The sequence below is a fragment of the Podarcis liolepis genome (genome assembly GCF_965112155.1).
Source record: "Podarcis liolepis genome assembly, chromosome: 8".
In the NCBI taxonomy this organism is placed as follows: Eukaryota; Metazoa; Chordata; class Lepidosauria; order Squamata; family Lacertidae; genus Podarcis; species Podarcis liolepis.
This window is the reverse complement of record NC_139560.1, coordinates 15,746,442-15,760,752: the sequence shown is the minus strand read 5'-3', so window position 1 is coordinate 15,760,752 and position 14,311 is coordinate 15,746,442. Positions and strand designations below refer to the sequence as shown.

Sequence of the window (14,311 nt, the reverse complement as noted above, 5' to 3'; positions counted from 1 at the left end):
GACATTAAAAACTTCCCTAAACAGGGCTGCCTTCAGGTGTCTTCTAAACAGCAGGTGGTTGTTTATTTCTTTGACATCTGGTGGGAGGGCGTTCCAAAGGGCGGGCGCCACTACTGAGAAGGCCCTCTGCCTGGTTCCCTGTAACCTCACTTCTCGCAATGAGGGAACCTCCAGAAGGCCTTTCGTGCTGGACCTCAGCGTCCGGGTAGAACAATGGGGGTGGAGACGCTCCTTCAGGTATACTGGACCGAGGCCGTTAAGGGCTTTAAAGGTCAGCACCAACACTTTGAATTGTGCTTGGAAACGTACTGGGAGCCAATGTAGGTCTTTCAAGACCAGTGTTATATGGTCTCGGCAGCCACTTCCAGTCACCAGTCTAGCTGCTGCATTCTGGATTAGTTGTAGTTTCCGGGCCACCTTCAAAGGTAGCCCCACATAGAGCGCATTGCAGTAGATTATTTCATTCCAGGTTTTGAAATATGGAGCAGAGAGAGAGAAAGGGGCTCTTCTCCGTGCTCTGCTATATTGCCTAAAGAGCTGTGCCCTGTTCCAGCATGAGCCATTTTGCTGCCTGAAATATAGCTCCACTTCTGGCTCACTTTTTCTTTAAAAAAAACCCCCACAAACATTTCTGACACCAATATCTTCCTTCATTTCTCATAATCACCACACACACCTCATGGCACCCCTTAAAACAATCCCTTACTGTAGGCTCACAGTTTTACAGACATGACACAAAAGGAAAAAGGAATGGAGAGGGGGGAAGAAGAAGAAGAAGAAGAAGAAGAAGAAGAAGAAGAAGAAGAAGAAGAAGAAGAAGAAGAAACAAGCCGTTGCTTCTTCACTGGCTAATGAATGGGGACAGGTTCATCTCCTCCCCCCTTGCTATTATGCAGCCTCTCAGTGGCCCTAAGTCACATGGGTGGTTGCAGAGACCAGTCTGTGCCTTCCTTCAGCTCAGATGTCCCACGTAACTGGCAGGAGCAGAGTGTTCAAAACAGATGAAAGGAAGTGGACCCCCATCCAGTGTCAAGTGTAAACCTTGTCATTTCATTAATGCGTGGCATTATTTAAATAGCAGAAGCAGTAATGAGCGGAAGAGAAACACTACTGCCAACTTGGATGGAAGATTTCTCCAGTTGCCTTTTGCTTTCTGTTTCTTTTGCTTTAATTATTAAGTGTCAGGGAACTGACGTCGGAGCAAGAGGTGGAGGGAAGGCTCTCAAATGATGCTGGAGAAGGGCCCAGCAGGGAGAGAGGCAGCTCCGCAGATGGGGAAGCAAATCAGTGCAACACCAGGGATATAGAGGGGCTGATGGGGGAATCGGCGAGAGGGCTCCAGGACTCTTCACCTGACACCAGCGGGGAGAGCACGGATCCTCCGCTACCCACGCCCACCCTGCGCAGAAGACTTCCGCGCAGAGAGAGTAGGAGGAGACTGGGTGTCAAACAACTTTTATGTTGGAAAAGATTTAAGAAACGCCCACTGACGGATTCTGCTAGCGACTGAGGCAGCCACGAAGTGAAGGGCTGCCCAGACTGAAAGTTTTAGCAAGGCAACAAAGCCTGGAGAGGCAGCAACTTACGCACGAGCAACCCACACACATTACATTAAGGTTTTAAAACATGCAATCAAATATATGACAAGCAGCAAAAAGATTGTGAATGTTTACTGCTGTTTCCCACCCTGTAATTATACGATCACAGAAATCGCTTTCTGTTGATTTATTTTTCTTTCTTTCTTTTTAATCTCAAGTTTTCTGATTAGTGCTTTCAACAAGGAAGAAGTTATAACACATTCCCCAAGCCAGCCTGCAGAAATAAACAGATCAATTTCATGACGGATTGCACATACAATAAAATATATAGCTGAGGGCAGATTGGATTGCAGTTTCGAGACTGATTGAAAGTGGTAAAAGCCAATTTTTTTGTTTTTGTTTTTAATAATGTAAGAAACCCTTAAGAGGGGTTTTGTCCTTAATTAGATTCAATCCACTGAGGAACAAACCCATAAAAAACAATGGGCACAACTAAGAAGTCCCTTAGGGACGCAGGTGGCGCTGTGGGTTAAACCACAGAGCCTAGGGCTTGCCGATCGGAAGGTCAGCGGTTCGAATCCCCACGATGGGCTGAGCTCCCGTTGCTCGGTCCCTGCTCCTGCCAACCTAGCAGTTCGAAAGCATGTCAAGTAGATAAATAGGTACCACTCTGGCGGGAAGGTAAACGGCATTTTTGTGCGCTGCTCTGGTTTCACCAGAAGTGGCTTAGTCATGTTGGCCACATGACCCAGAAAAACTGTCTGAGGAAGTGGACCAACGCTGGCTCCCTCGGCCTGTAAAGCAAGATGAGTGAAGCAACACCAGAGTCGTTCATAACTGAACTTAATTGTCAGGGGTCCCTTTACCTTTAAGAAGTCCCTTGATTTCAGAGGTATGACTCTTGAGTTTACTTAACCATATCAGGTAACAGGACTAAATAAGACCACATTCCAAACTCACATTAAGGTAATTATTCTAAGCAGAAAAATATGGAAAGAAGTTCTGTTTAAACCAATGGTACCAATTTCACGAGATTTTTTTTTTAAGAGCAGGACTGCAGGGCTGTTCAAAATAATCAGCTCTTAGACTACATCTAGAAACAGATCTTGGGCTCCCGCAATTCCCTCTTTCTCTTTCTCTGCTCCCTTCATTTCAGCATCACAAAAAAAAGCCCTCTGCAGTCCTCAAACCTCTCAACTTAATATATGCCCTGCTGAACCTCCTCTAGAATTAAGCTTTTAAACCACGAAGAATAAGCAAGGGGAATTCTGGCATCTGTTACTTATGAGAAAGGTGGTAATAGAGATCTATTCCCCTAAGCCTCTCTTTGCTTAATCCCTTTCTTGCCACATGCAGTTATTGTAGCGGGCCTTTCGCTGCATTCAGGCACTGCGAAGCGAGGGCTTGCATTAGTCCGTCAGCTCAGTAGACAATGGCGCTGCTGTGAATGAGGGGTGTGTGCCTGTGTTTGTGTGTGTGTGTTTCTGGACAGCAGATGCTGTCCAAGATTGACTTGGCAGCGGTCGCACCACGTTAGTTTCGTTTAGTCAAGAATTTCTGTGCCTTGCTCCAAGAACAGCACTGAGCGAGTTCCTACGCCTGGATTTGGGTCTTTTACCAGAAATACTGTGTCAACGCAGCCACGCTGAGTGGCAGCTGATATGGTCCTGAGCCCACACTGGAACTTTTCATCTCCTTCGTTGCTCCAACTCGTTGGCTGGGGCTCCCGGCATTTGCAACCACCATTTGCGTTTATTTAAAGAAAAAGATGGAATACAAAGAAGAGGGTAGGAGAAACACAGATGGAGGCTGGCGGGCCAACCAAAACATATTTTTAAAAAGTCAAAGTGGGCCTTGTTGCAGATTTGGTTGGATCCCAGGTCTGAAAAAGCTGAAGGCTACTGCTTGCTTCAAGGAACACTATCCAAATAGATAGCATCACTGATGAAAGAAATAGAAAGGAACGCTCTCTTCTCTGCACAAATGGGAGACATACCAGAGGTCAGAGTGCAGAATCCAACAGATCTGAATGCATTCTAATGGAGATGTTGAAAGAGTCTGAGCCAGGAAAGAGGTCTGGCTGGAAGAAAACAAATCTGGTGGAAACCAATGGGTGGGAAGGGGTTAAAAATATCTTGCAACGTCTTCTTCCCTGCAGATTTCCTCCCATCTGCACAGGCAGGGTTGCCAGCAAATACAGGACTGGGAATCCCCATTTTGCTGCTTACGGTCCAATTTTGATCTTAGAATCTAACACCCCCCCCAAAAAAAAATCATAAATGGGAATGAAGTATTGTGCTGCTACAGCTGGTTTGAGGCTAATGCAAGTATAGCATTAAGGGGAAAGAACAGAATTTCTTTTATTTTCTAACATCTGAAAAGTCCCATATTTCCCACTAATTCACAGATCTAGCGCGGTGGTGCAGTCACCCAATATAAACGCATTCCCCTTCCTTCTCTGCAGTCTGCATTTCTGGTTTAAGATGTATACCTGCCGTTTGATAATCCGGGAAGCAACATTTCGTAGCAGCTTCTGAAAGTTTCTAAAGGCTGGCATGTATCTCTTGTTGGAGGGACTGCAGAAGCAGTGCTGCTTCCCCAACTTCAAACATACTGCTGCTTGACTTAATTTATAAAAGACCCATTTTCACACCTAACAAAATACAGTAGGAGGAAATTTGTCAACGGCCAAAAGATACAGAAACAGTGCCAAAGTAAATATGCCCGGAAGGCTTGCATGGATATCTTATTTAGCAGCTAAACAAGAGAAAGCAGCAAAACCTGAAAACGTATCATGTGGTATGATTTTAAAACGAAAGCTAGAAAGAAACTCAGGTAGAACTATATCTTTTCACTCTCATTTGAAGAAGAATTGGCAGAAAAGTTAATTCACCCCAGTCTTCAAAGAACTGAAGGTGGCACTGTGATTTGCAAGCACCAGCAGGTAAAGGGACAAACAGATTCCTAACTTAGTTCGTTGCCTCTGAACAGTGACTGCGCAGCTCACATCAGTGTTGTATGTTGCCCACGTGCAAATGCTAGTTCTTTTGGAGTTTTCTTGGACCTTGGAGACTTCCAGACAGTTGTGATTTTCAAGTGGGATTCCATCGAAAACCAGCACAATACCAGGTTGCACAATTCAAGTTGATTGCACAACAAACCTGCTTCTCCCCCCAAAAAAACAAACCCCCACAGGCTTTTGGTGACAAAGAAAGCAATGGGGAAAGGGCAGGATAAACAATTGCTTGATGCAACATCATATACAGTCATACCTCAGGTTGAATGTGCTTCAGGATAAGCGCGTTCGAGTTGCGCTCCATGGCAACCTGGAAGTAACGGAGCGCGTTACTTCCAAGTGTCGCTGTTTGCGCATGTGCAGATGCTCAAAATGACGGCACGCGCATGCGCAGAAGCGACGAAAAGCGACGCGCGCTGACGTGCCATTGCTGGTTACGTTTGCTTCTAGATGTGAACGGAGCTCCGGAACGGATCCCGTTCGCATCTAGACGTACCACTGTATAACCTCCCCGTAAACTGATCAGAACAAACGCTCAGTAAAAGCCAATATCATCTAACCGCCCGAAAACTTTGCAGAAACGAATCAGGTTTAATGCTCAAAAAACTGGCCGTGTGAATGGATTGGATTTGTGCTTGTCCTGAACATCCTGTAGAGAACACCAAGAGTTCTGTGGAGTCTGGGATTGTGGCCTTCCTTGTCTAGTGAACAATACTGTTCTAGTCTATGGGAAATTGCTCCTGCGTCTTATGCAGGATAAAAAGCAATACTCTAATTTATGTACTTGCCTCTGATCCAGGGCCTGCCAGGCAAAGACGGACCCACTGGCCCTCAAGGGCCACCAGGGCCTGTGGTAAGTAAAAATAGACCAAATTCTAGGTAACGTGGATTGAGTATTTGATACGGTAGGAAGTACATCTTTATTTAACTATGTAAAGGTATCTACGAAGGGACGTGGGTGACGCTGTGCTCTAAACCATAGAGCCTAGGGTTTGCTGATCAGAAGGTCGGCGGTTCGAATCCCCGCGACAGGGTGAGCTCCTGTTGCTCGGTCCCTGCTCCTGCCAACCTAGCAGTTCGAAAGCACGTCAAAGGGCAAGTAGATAAATAGGTACTGCTTCAGCGGGAAGGTAAACGGTGTTTCCGTGCGCTGCTCTGGTTCGCCAGAAGTGGCTTAGTCATGCTGGCCACATGACCCAGAAGCTGTCTGCGGACAAACGCTGGCTCCCTCAGCCTATAGAGTGAAATGAGCGCGCAACCCCAGAGTCGTCAGTGACTGGACCTAACGGTCAGGGGTACCTTTACCTTTTAAAGGTATCTACAGCATGGTATGTTCTAGCTAAACACCAGAACATACAGCTATTTGGTGTTGTGAGGATATAGGGGAAGCCTCCATGAATGAGCTACTTTGGGGTTGTGCATCGTCCTGTTAACTTGTGTCAAACTTAAATTTAGGCTGCAGCTCACCATCTTCTGCAGAGGTGGTTAGGCATATTCTCAAGACGTATTGAGTGCATCCTCAGTTCTGGAGTCAGAAAATGCCAACTAGGAAACTTAAACAAAACACAGCTTTAATACCATCCAACTTTGGGAGACTCAAAATGTGGTGCATGTCTTCTGGAATGCGCTTCTGGGTGTGACCCATGCCAAAAAACTACGGGGGGGGGGCAAGATCTTGCGTGGCATCCCAAAATGTGCATTTTCTTTTTGCACCACGCAGGACCATGGTCCCCCAAAAACCACTTTTTTCAGGGCAAAAGCACAGCATGAGAGCATGTGAGATTACAGCACCCAAAATGGCAGCTGCAATCTTGCGCAAAAAAAGGGATGTCCTGGTTTCCCCCCCCCCCCCAGGGCCCTTGGCAGGTATGAACTTTATCTGTATGGGACTATATGGTTCAATTGGTATATGGATGTGTTGTCTTGTTCTCTCTGTGCAGGGAATACCTGGTGCTCCAGGTGTACCAGGAGTCACCGGCAATATTGGGCCACAAGGCGATGCTGGAGCATCTGTAAGTAGTAGAACACTTTACTGAACTATGGCCATCCTTTTGGGGATATTTACCACAAGTTCAGTACACAGGATAAGCTCTACCTTAGGATTCAGAACAGTGCATATACAACTTCCCTCCAGGGCCTAGGTGGTGTCAGGAGCAGGTCAGCAATAAATCACACGGAGTAAGTGAAGTTAACCCTTTATTAGAAGAAACAAGAGCCGCTCAGCAATGCCAGGCCTTATGAGCACAGCAACTCTTCCCAGTAGATCTGGCCCCCAGAATGTCACCTAGGAAGGAATGTGGCCCTCAGGCTTGAAAAAAACAAGACCCTTCCCTAATCAAGGGAACTAAACATCTGCATGGACACATTGCAGCTTCTCACAATGATACCATACTAGCCCTTCACCTGCCAAACTCTGAAGCTGTGTTTGAAATATGCAGTGAGATACGATTCAATCCCATTGTCATAACTACTCCTATAATATGGTTTGGGCCCACTGACCTGCAGTCACTGCATTAAAAAACAACCCTATTAATCACAGAAGAAAGGGCACGTGCACAAATTAATTTTTATTCTTTTTTGTTCCCCCGCAGGGACTTCCTGGACCAAAAGGCGAGAGGGGTGAACGTGTAAGTGCACTGTAAATACAGAGAGCACAGCAGACATATGAATTACTGTAGCTTTTAATTCTTTAAAAAAGCTATTTGTTTGCCTACTATATTTACAGCTCACCTTTCATCCAAGGCAGTCCTGAGAAGCTCGGTGGGACTTGCTTCTAAGTGGACATTGCATAGGATTGTACTGTTGAAAGCCAAAGGTTACCATGGCAAACTTTGTGCAAACAAATCAGGACAAAGGCTCAATTAACCGTTAATCTGGAATCATAGAATTGTAGACTTGGAAGGGACTTCTAAAGGACATCTAAAGGAGCTAGCAGGTGTTAACATGTTATTACAATGTTCTTACCACACAGGGAGACCTCCAGTCCCAGGCCATGGTACGGGCAGTAGCCCGTCAAGTATGTGAACAGCTTATCCAAGGTGGGTAAAAAGAATTTCCATCTTACAGTTCCAAAACACAGTTGTGGAAGTTGTGATCAAACAACCCACCAGCCCAATTGTGTCAAATTAATCCTTCATTGGGACCAGTTGTTGAAGGGCAAGTTTTAAGGATCTGCCTTTCTTTGCAGGTCACCTGGCCAGGTATAACTCCATCTTAAATCAAATCCCAAGCCAGTCTGTCTCAACACGAACTGTCCCTGGACCCCCCGGTGAACCAGGAAGGCAAGGGTTACCTGGACCTCAAGGAGAACAAGGATCTTCGGGGAGGCCAGGATTTCCAGGCAGTCCTGGCCAGCCTGGAAGACCTGGCGAAAGAGGTGAGTTGTGAAGATCGAGATTTATAAAACTGGAGCTTGCATGAAGTGTACCAAACACAATAAACTTATGCCTGACATCAGAGGGAGCATGAAAAGTGGGAGAGATATAAATAGCTTTTGGTTCCTGGATAGCATTGAGTGTGATTTAAAAAAAAATGCTGAATTTTTCCAAAATTTATTAATCTCTGAGCAACACTATTAAGATTTTCTTTTCGGGAACTGGCCTTTCAGAAAGAGTATTTCATGCCAAGTATAATTCTGTATAAAGCATTTGTGAAAATGGGGTCAAATTGCTTGATAACTGCCTATCAAACCTTCCTTTTTACATGGCATTGGTTGAATAGGTATGTATGTGTGTATAATCTTAACCATGTCTACTCAGAAGTAAGTTGAATTGAATTTAGTAGGGCTTAGTCCGAGGAAAGTAGGGTTAGGATTGTAGCCTAGGGGTTGCATTCAACTAAGTCGTGCTTAGAGTAGACCCTCTGAAGGCAGTTTCTGTCAGGAGTTCAGCCTACACTCCAGTAGGACCCTGGCAGAGACACATGCCCAACTGGCGAGTTCTCTCCCTCCTGGTCAATCATTTGGGAGTTTCATAAGCTTTCTTCAGCCCGAACATCACAGCAACCGATGCCAACCGACACCGGCACACTTAGGGATCTGCAGAGTTTGCACAGATTTGCGTGACAGACCTCAGCAACTCAGCATTTTGGCTAATCTACTTTATTTCCATATAAGCACACACAGAGCACTGCAACATGGCTCCCTCTCTCTCTAGCATCAGACAGCAAAGAGAACAAAGGACAATAGCCCCACTCCACGGAACACAGTAACACAAACATCCTGTCTCCATCACTTCCCACTCTGTGTAGTCAATACACCGTCATGTGAAAGACAAAAATCCCATGACTGCAATCATGGAGCAGGAATTCTAACAGTTTCTGCATGTGCTGTAGAGGGAAGTGGGGGACTGGTGGGGCTCATCCACCTGGGGAGGTAGCCCAGCTAGGAGAAGGAAAACTCTAATCCTAAAGCTCCGCTGCCTTGAAGGATATATTCAGGAAAAGACAGGGCTAAGGAGTAAACCTTACACAAATCTGGACTGAAGACCCTAAAACGGTTGGATGGCGCCTTATATGGCTCCTTCCGGCAACTCCTGCAGCCAAACTGGTATTGCTCTGTTTTCCTTTGGATCACATCAGTGAGGCCAAGAGGTCTTGTCATCTGGGCAGCCCAGGACCTCCAGACTCACTTCCCAGGCTTGTGTCCTGCAGAGGTCACTTCAGTGCTGCTAATGCAGCAGTTTGACTTCAAAGACACACTCCATTATCTCTCGAGACGGATGCATGCTAATAAATAAATAAATGCCAATAAATTTATCCCTGATGGGACTGAAGATGTCTTACAGATACAAACAGGAACCGGTAAAAACACAGAAAAACAATATATAAAAAATAATTAAACATTGATAGAATTAAAACAATAGACATATATAAAAACCATACAGATAATTACCATAAAAACAGCATGGCACCAACTCTTTCATTAAAAGCAGTCAGTTCCCCAGAGCCAGTTGGAATAAGAAAGTTCTTCATCTGCCGGTGGAAGGACAATGAAGAAGGAGCTGGTCTAGCTTTTCTAGGGTGTGAGTTCCAAAGCCTGGGAGCAGCCACCAAGAAGGCCCTGTTCAAGGATGTTCCTTATGCAATGGGGTTTTCCCCCTTGCCCCATAGGAGGGGGGATTCCACCTGGCATGCCCAAATGCTTCCTAAGATGGAACGATCACTTTAGCACAATGTTGAATTTCTCCCAGATACAACAAAGGGTCTTTGGTAAAGACCAGCAAATTTAAACGAGCACATACTTTTGCAGACTAGAGTCCATTTCATCAGCAGCATCAGAAAGCTTATGCCATTATAAAACATTAAGGTGCCCCAAAAGACTATTCTGCTGTTTTCTGCGGCAACAGACTAACACTGCTCTTCCTGTGGAAATAGTGGAAATAGTTACAGTGGAAAGCCAGTGAACTGTATTTTTCCTTCGCTGGTGCAGTCTTTCTCATATAATTGCTTAATTTTTATGGCCTAGTTTCATTTTGTAATTTTAGTAACTACAAATAAAAGTTGAACACCAGTCAGTAGCACTGAGGCTGAACAGGAAGGAACTTGTTTCCCAAACTTTACAGCAGGTGGGATTTTGTAACTGAGCTAAGGCAGTTTCAGCTGACTACTTCCCATTGATAGTTAAGGGAAGTTGGAGTCTGTGTGTGTTCCCTTTAATATGCCTCCTGAAATTATTGCAGCACCATTTGTGAATGATGGATCTTATATGGTGAATGATTTCCACCATTCCCCCGGAATGAGGGTGTGTGGGCATGGCAAGGGGGAAGTAACTTGAAGTAACTTGAAGACAGAATCAGTCTGTGCCATCCAAAAAAACGCTTTGTGGAAGGAATGGATTTTGACAGGGAAAGAAGGTATTTCAGGTATAGCTAATTTTCACCGAATTCAAAATTGCAGTATAATAAAAATGCAAGGTAAGAAATAGAAGAAGCAATGAAAATACAGTTAAAAATCTATGTGAATATTTCTCAATTCCCAAACCTTTGTCGGCATATAGACAAGATTCCAGGAAGGTTCAGTACAGTAAAATCACTCAGCAAAATCTGCATCTAACAATTAAGATAATGTAGGTCCATTAGGTCCAGTTGCAGACGACTCTGGAGTAGCGGTGCTCATCTTGCTTTATAGGCTGAGTAGCATGACTAAGCTGCTTCTGGCGAACCAGAACAGCTCATGGAAACGCCATTTACCTTCCTGCCGGAGTGGTACCTATTTATCTTCTTGCACTTTGACCTCCTTTCGTACTGCTAGGTTGGCAGGAGCAGGGACCAAACAATGGGACCTCACCCCGTCGCGGGGATTTGAACCGCCGACCTTCTGATCAGCAAGCCCTAGGCTCTGTGGTTTAACCCACAGCACCACCTGCGTCCTAAGATAATGTATAATCCTCTTTGCGTGTTGCAGAAATCGGGCAGCTATCTCCATAATTTATGCATTGCATGAAGAAGTAGGTTTTTCTTTTAATTGGTCCTGAGTCTTCATGTCCATCCATCGTTACCTTTAACTCTCACCTTCCTCCTAATAAGCTCTTTGTGGTGGTTTTGCTTTAGTTGTTTGCTCTGTGATGTGCCAAAAATAACTTATAGGGGCAGCAGTACAGAGGGCACAAAAGCAAGGGTGGGTGTGTTTGTGTGGAGGTGGCAATATCCTCAAGGAGTTTAAGCCTGCTGACACTTAACTAGTTTAAGGCTTAAATCCTGCACACACACACACAGAGAGAGAGAGAGAGAGAGAGAGAGAGAGAGAGAGAGAGAGAGAGAGAGCGCCCTGGGTGTAAGTTTAGACTATTACAATGCATTGACAAACAATCTGGAACCTGCAATTGGTCCAAAATTCTTAACCATTCCAACAGAGGCTTGGACTAACTTTTGAGTAAACAGGCATAGGATACTTCTATAGTTTTGCAATCCAATGCACACTTTTCCTGGGAGTGAGCTGCATTAAACTCAATGACTGGTATTCAACTAAGTTTTACTCAGACCTATTGAAATCATTGGACCCAACTTAGTCGTGCTCATTACTTTCATTGGGTCTCCTTTCAGTAAAATGTGGTTGAAAAATGTCCCAGCGGTGCTTATCTTTGAGTAGACATGCAAAGGATTGAACCGTGAGTCTTTTGGGAGCAAATACAACTGACAGAATGATGCTAGTAAGTCCCACAGGGCTCAATGGGACTTACTCCCAAGTAAACATGTGTATAGTATTATAGCCCAAGTGACTTCGAGTGCACAATATGGAGGTTGCATTGCGTGTTATATTCCCTGCGCGTGAAAGCCATTTTGCATGCTGTAATGGCAGTTCTTCGGTCATTTCTGTGTGTCAAACATTTTGCTCAGTAGTCATGCTGTTGGCTCTGATGAGGAAACCTTTTAGTGACCTCTGAGACTGCCTCCCACCTAAAAGAAGGAGAAAAAGGAAAGAAAACCAAAGTCTCTGAGGCCATAATTCTAATTACTTCAGTGTAAGAGGAGAAAAGATTTAGGAGGGCGAGCTTGTCAGCCCCGGGTTTCTATGGCGAAGCTGAACAAAGAGTGACATTGTTCGGTGGTATAAGGGAAAAGAGCGTTGAGGTAGGAGGGAAAGGGGAAGTTGGAGACAAGAAAGGGACCGATTCACTGTTAAAGGGGGTGGGCTAAAGAGTTGTGGGATGCTGGAGGAACTGCCTGAAAAGCATAATTATTTGTGCCACTTAAGCAAATGTCTTGGAGTGTGGAGAACTTAACGCAAGGATTAGGCAGATGTACAAGATAAAGGAGGACAAACAATGTTTCGGATTGTAGTAATAATTCGCAAACATGCAACAACAAACTTTATAGCCTTGTCTGTAGCTTGCAGGGAGCCTGCCAGGGAATTCTGCAAAGGAGCGATAGTTTGCGATAACGAAAAGAAGAAGAAGAAGAAGGCATGGGATCAAAGTTCCCTCATTCTCGTTATTTCTGTTGCTAAAACAACTGTCAAAGCAAAAGAGACTTTTTGGCAGGACTTGCTTGGAATTGATATATACGAACATCTTCACCAGCATTAATGGCCATGCTTTCTAATGTCAAAAACTGGTCCCGGGCCAATGCAGAAGTAGGGCCAACTACGTTGCATAGTTCAGAAAGCTGACCTTGGGCTAAAAACTGCTTATGTCAGAGTAGACTTGCAAATGTCCCGTGGAAATAAGCACCCTAGAGCTTGTTGCACAGTTTCAGTTCATTTTGGTGGGACTTGCACTGAACCTCCCAGTTGATTATGCCATTAAGAACATAAGGAGAGCCCTGGTAGATCAGATCAAGGGTTCAGCTAGTGCAGCATCCTCAAGAGCATCCCATCCCCATCGTCCAGCCCGGACACTGAGGTCCAGCTCTGCGGTCCTTCTGACGGTTCCCTCCCTGTGAGAAGTGAGGTTACAGGGAACCAGGCAGAGGGCCTTCTCAGTAGTAGCGCCCACCCTGTGGAACACCTTCTCATCAGATGTCAAGGAAATAAGCAACTATCTGACTTTTAGAAGACATCTGAAGGCAACCCTGTATCGGGAAATTTTTTATGTCTAATGTTTTACAATTTATGTGCTGTAAGCTGCCCAGAGTAGCTGGGGAAACCCAGCCAGATGGGTGGGGTACAAATAACAATAACAATTATACTGTCAGAGAGGCTAGCCAGACACCTCTGGAAAGCCCACAAGCAGGGCTTGAAGACAACACCCCTCTGAATATTGAGTCCCTTTAACTATCAAAACTTAATTTACAGACCCGTCTCTCCATGAATTTGCCTAATCCACCTCTGGCACAGCTAGAGTCACTTAGCAATCATTGCTACATCTTCTGGCAGGCAAGCACAAAAGTTAGTTTTGTGTTGTGGGGGACATTATTTCCTCTTGAATGTTAAGAAGAGTCTGATGAGTCACACCAAAAGCCCATCTAAAGGTAAAGGGTAAAGGGACCCCTGACCGTTAGGTCCAGTCGTGGCCGACTCTGGGGTTGTGGCGCTCATCTCGCTTTATTGGCCGTGGGAGCTGGTGTACAGCTTCCAGATCATGTGGCCAGCATGACTAAGCTGCTTCTGGCGAACCAGAGCAGCGCACGGAAACGCCGTTTACCTTCCCGCCGGAGCGGTACCTATTTATCTACTTGCACTTTGACATGCTTTCGAATTGCTAGGTTGGCAGGAGCAGGAACCGAGCAATGGGAGCTCACCCCATTGCGGAGATTCGAACCACCGACCTTCTGATCGTCCAGAGTCAGTCACGACTGGATCTAATGGTCAGGGGTCCCTTTACCTTTACCCGGCCACTGCTTCCGGTTGCAGTATCCTGACTATGTCCAGAAAATTTCAGACATATGGCAGCCCCAGTATAAGTACTGTGTTGTCCTAGCAAAAGGACAGAATCAGGCTGCTAGCTTCACATCCCCCAAGCTGGATTCTTCCTTGTTGTTAAAACTAGATATGATCTCAGCGAGTCTCCTGCCTAAAATTTTATTTAGGCTGTTTGAGAATTTGGAACCCAATGTCCTTTGGGTGGAGGCGGGGGGAGAGAAACAAGCCATAAATAATGTCGAAATAGCTAAGAGATGTTCATTTGCCTGGATATGCATGTTTTGGGCAATCACTCAGCCTGAGAAGCGGTAACTCTCAAGGCGAGGTGGTGAAAAGGAATTGGGAGAAGCCAGCTAAAGTTGAAGTTGGGGCGGGAGCAGAGAGGCGTTTGGACTATTAGAAGAACTGTTCTGTTCAAAAGGGGATGAATTTTCACCCGGATGGTTCATTGCTCTGGTAA

At 45.3% G+C, this 14,311-nt stretch overlaps 1 protein-coding gene and 1 long non-coding RNA gene across 6 annotated transcripts in view; one reads left to right on the top strand and one right to left on the bottom strand.

Annotated features, from left to right (window-relative positions):
- Positions 1-14,311, bottom strand: part of LOC310713284 — a 326,468-nt gene that overhangs the window by 56,157 nt on the left and 256,000 nt on the right. The window lies entirely within an intron of this gene.
- Positions 1-14,311, top strand: part of COL14A1 (collagen type XIV alpha 1 chain) — a 132,410-nt gene that overhangs the window by 105,003 nt on the left and 13,096 nt on the right. For all 5 annotated transcript variants that reach the window (XM_083516442.1, XM_083516443.1, XM_083516440.1 and 2 more), the window contains 5 exons: positions 5,354-5,407; positions 6,495-6,566; positions 7,146-7,181; positions 7,526-7,592; positions 7,742-7,930. In XM_083516442.1, coding sequence (XP_083372568.1) covers positions 5,354-5,407; positions 6,495-6,566; positions 7,146-7,181; positions 7,526-7,592; positions 7,742-7,930 — 418 coding nt within the window. The remainder of the gene's footprint in view (positions 1-5,353; positions 5,408-6,494; positions 6,567-7,145; positions 7,182-7,525; positions 7,593-7,741; positions 7,931-14,311) is intronic.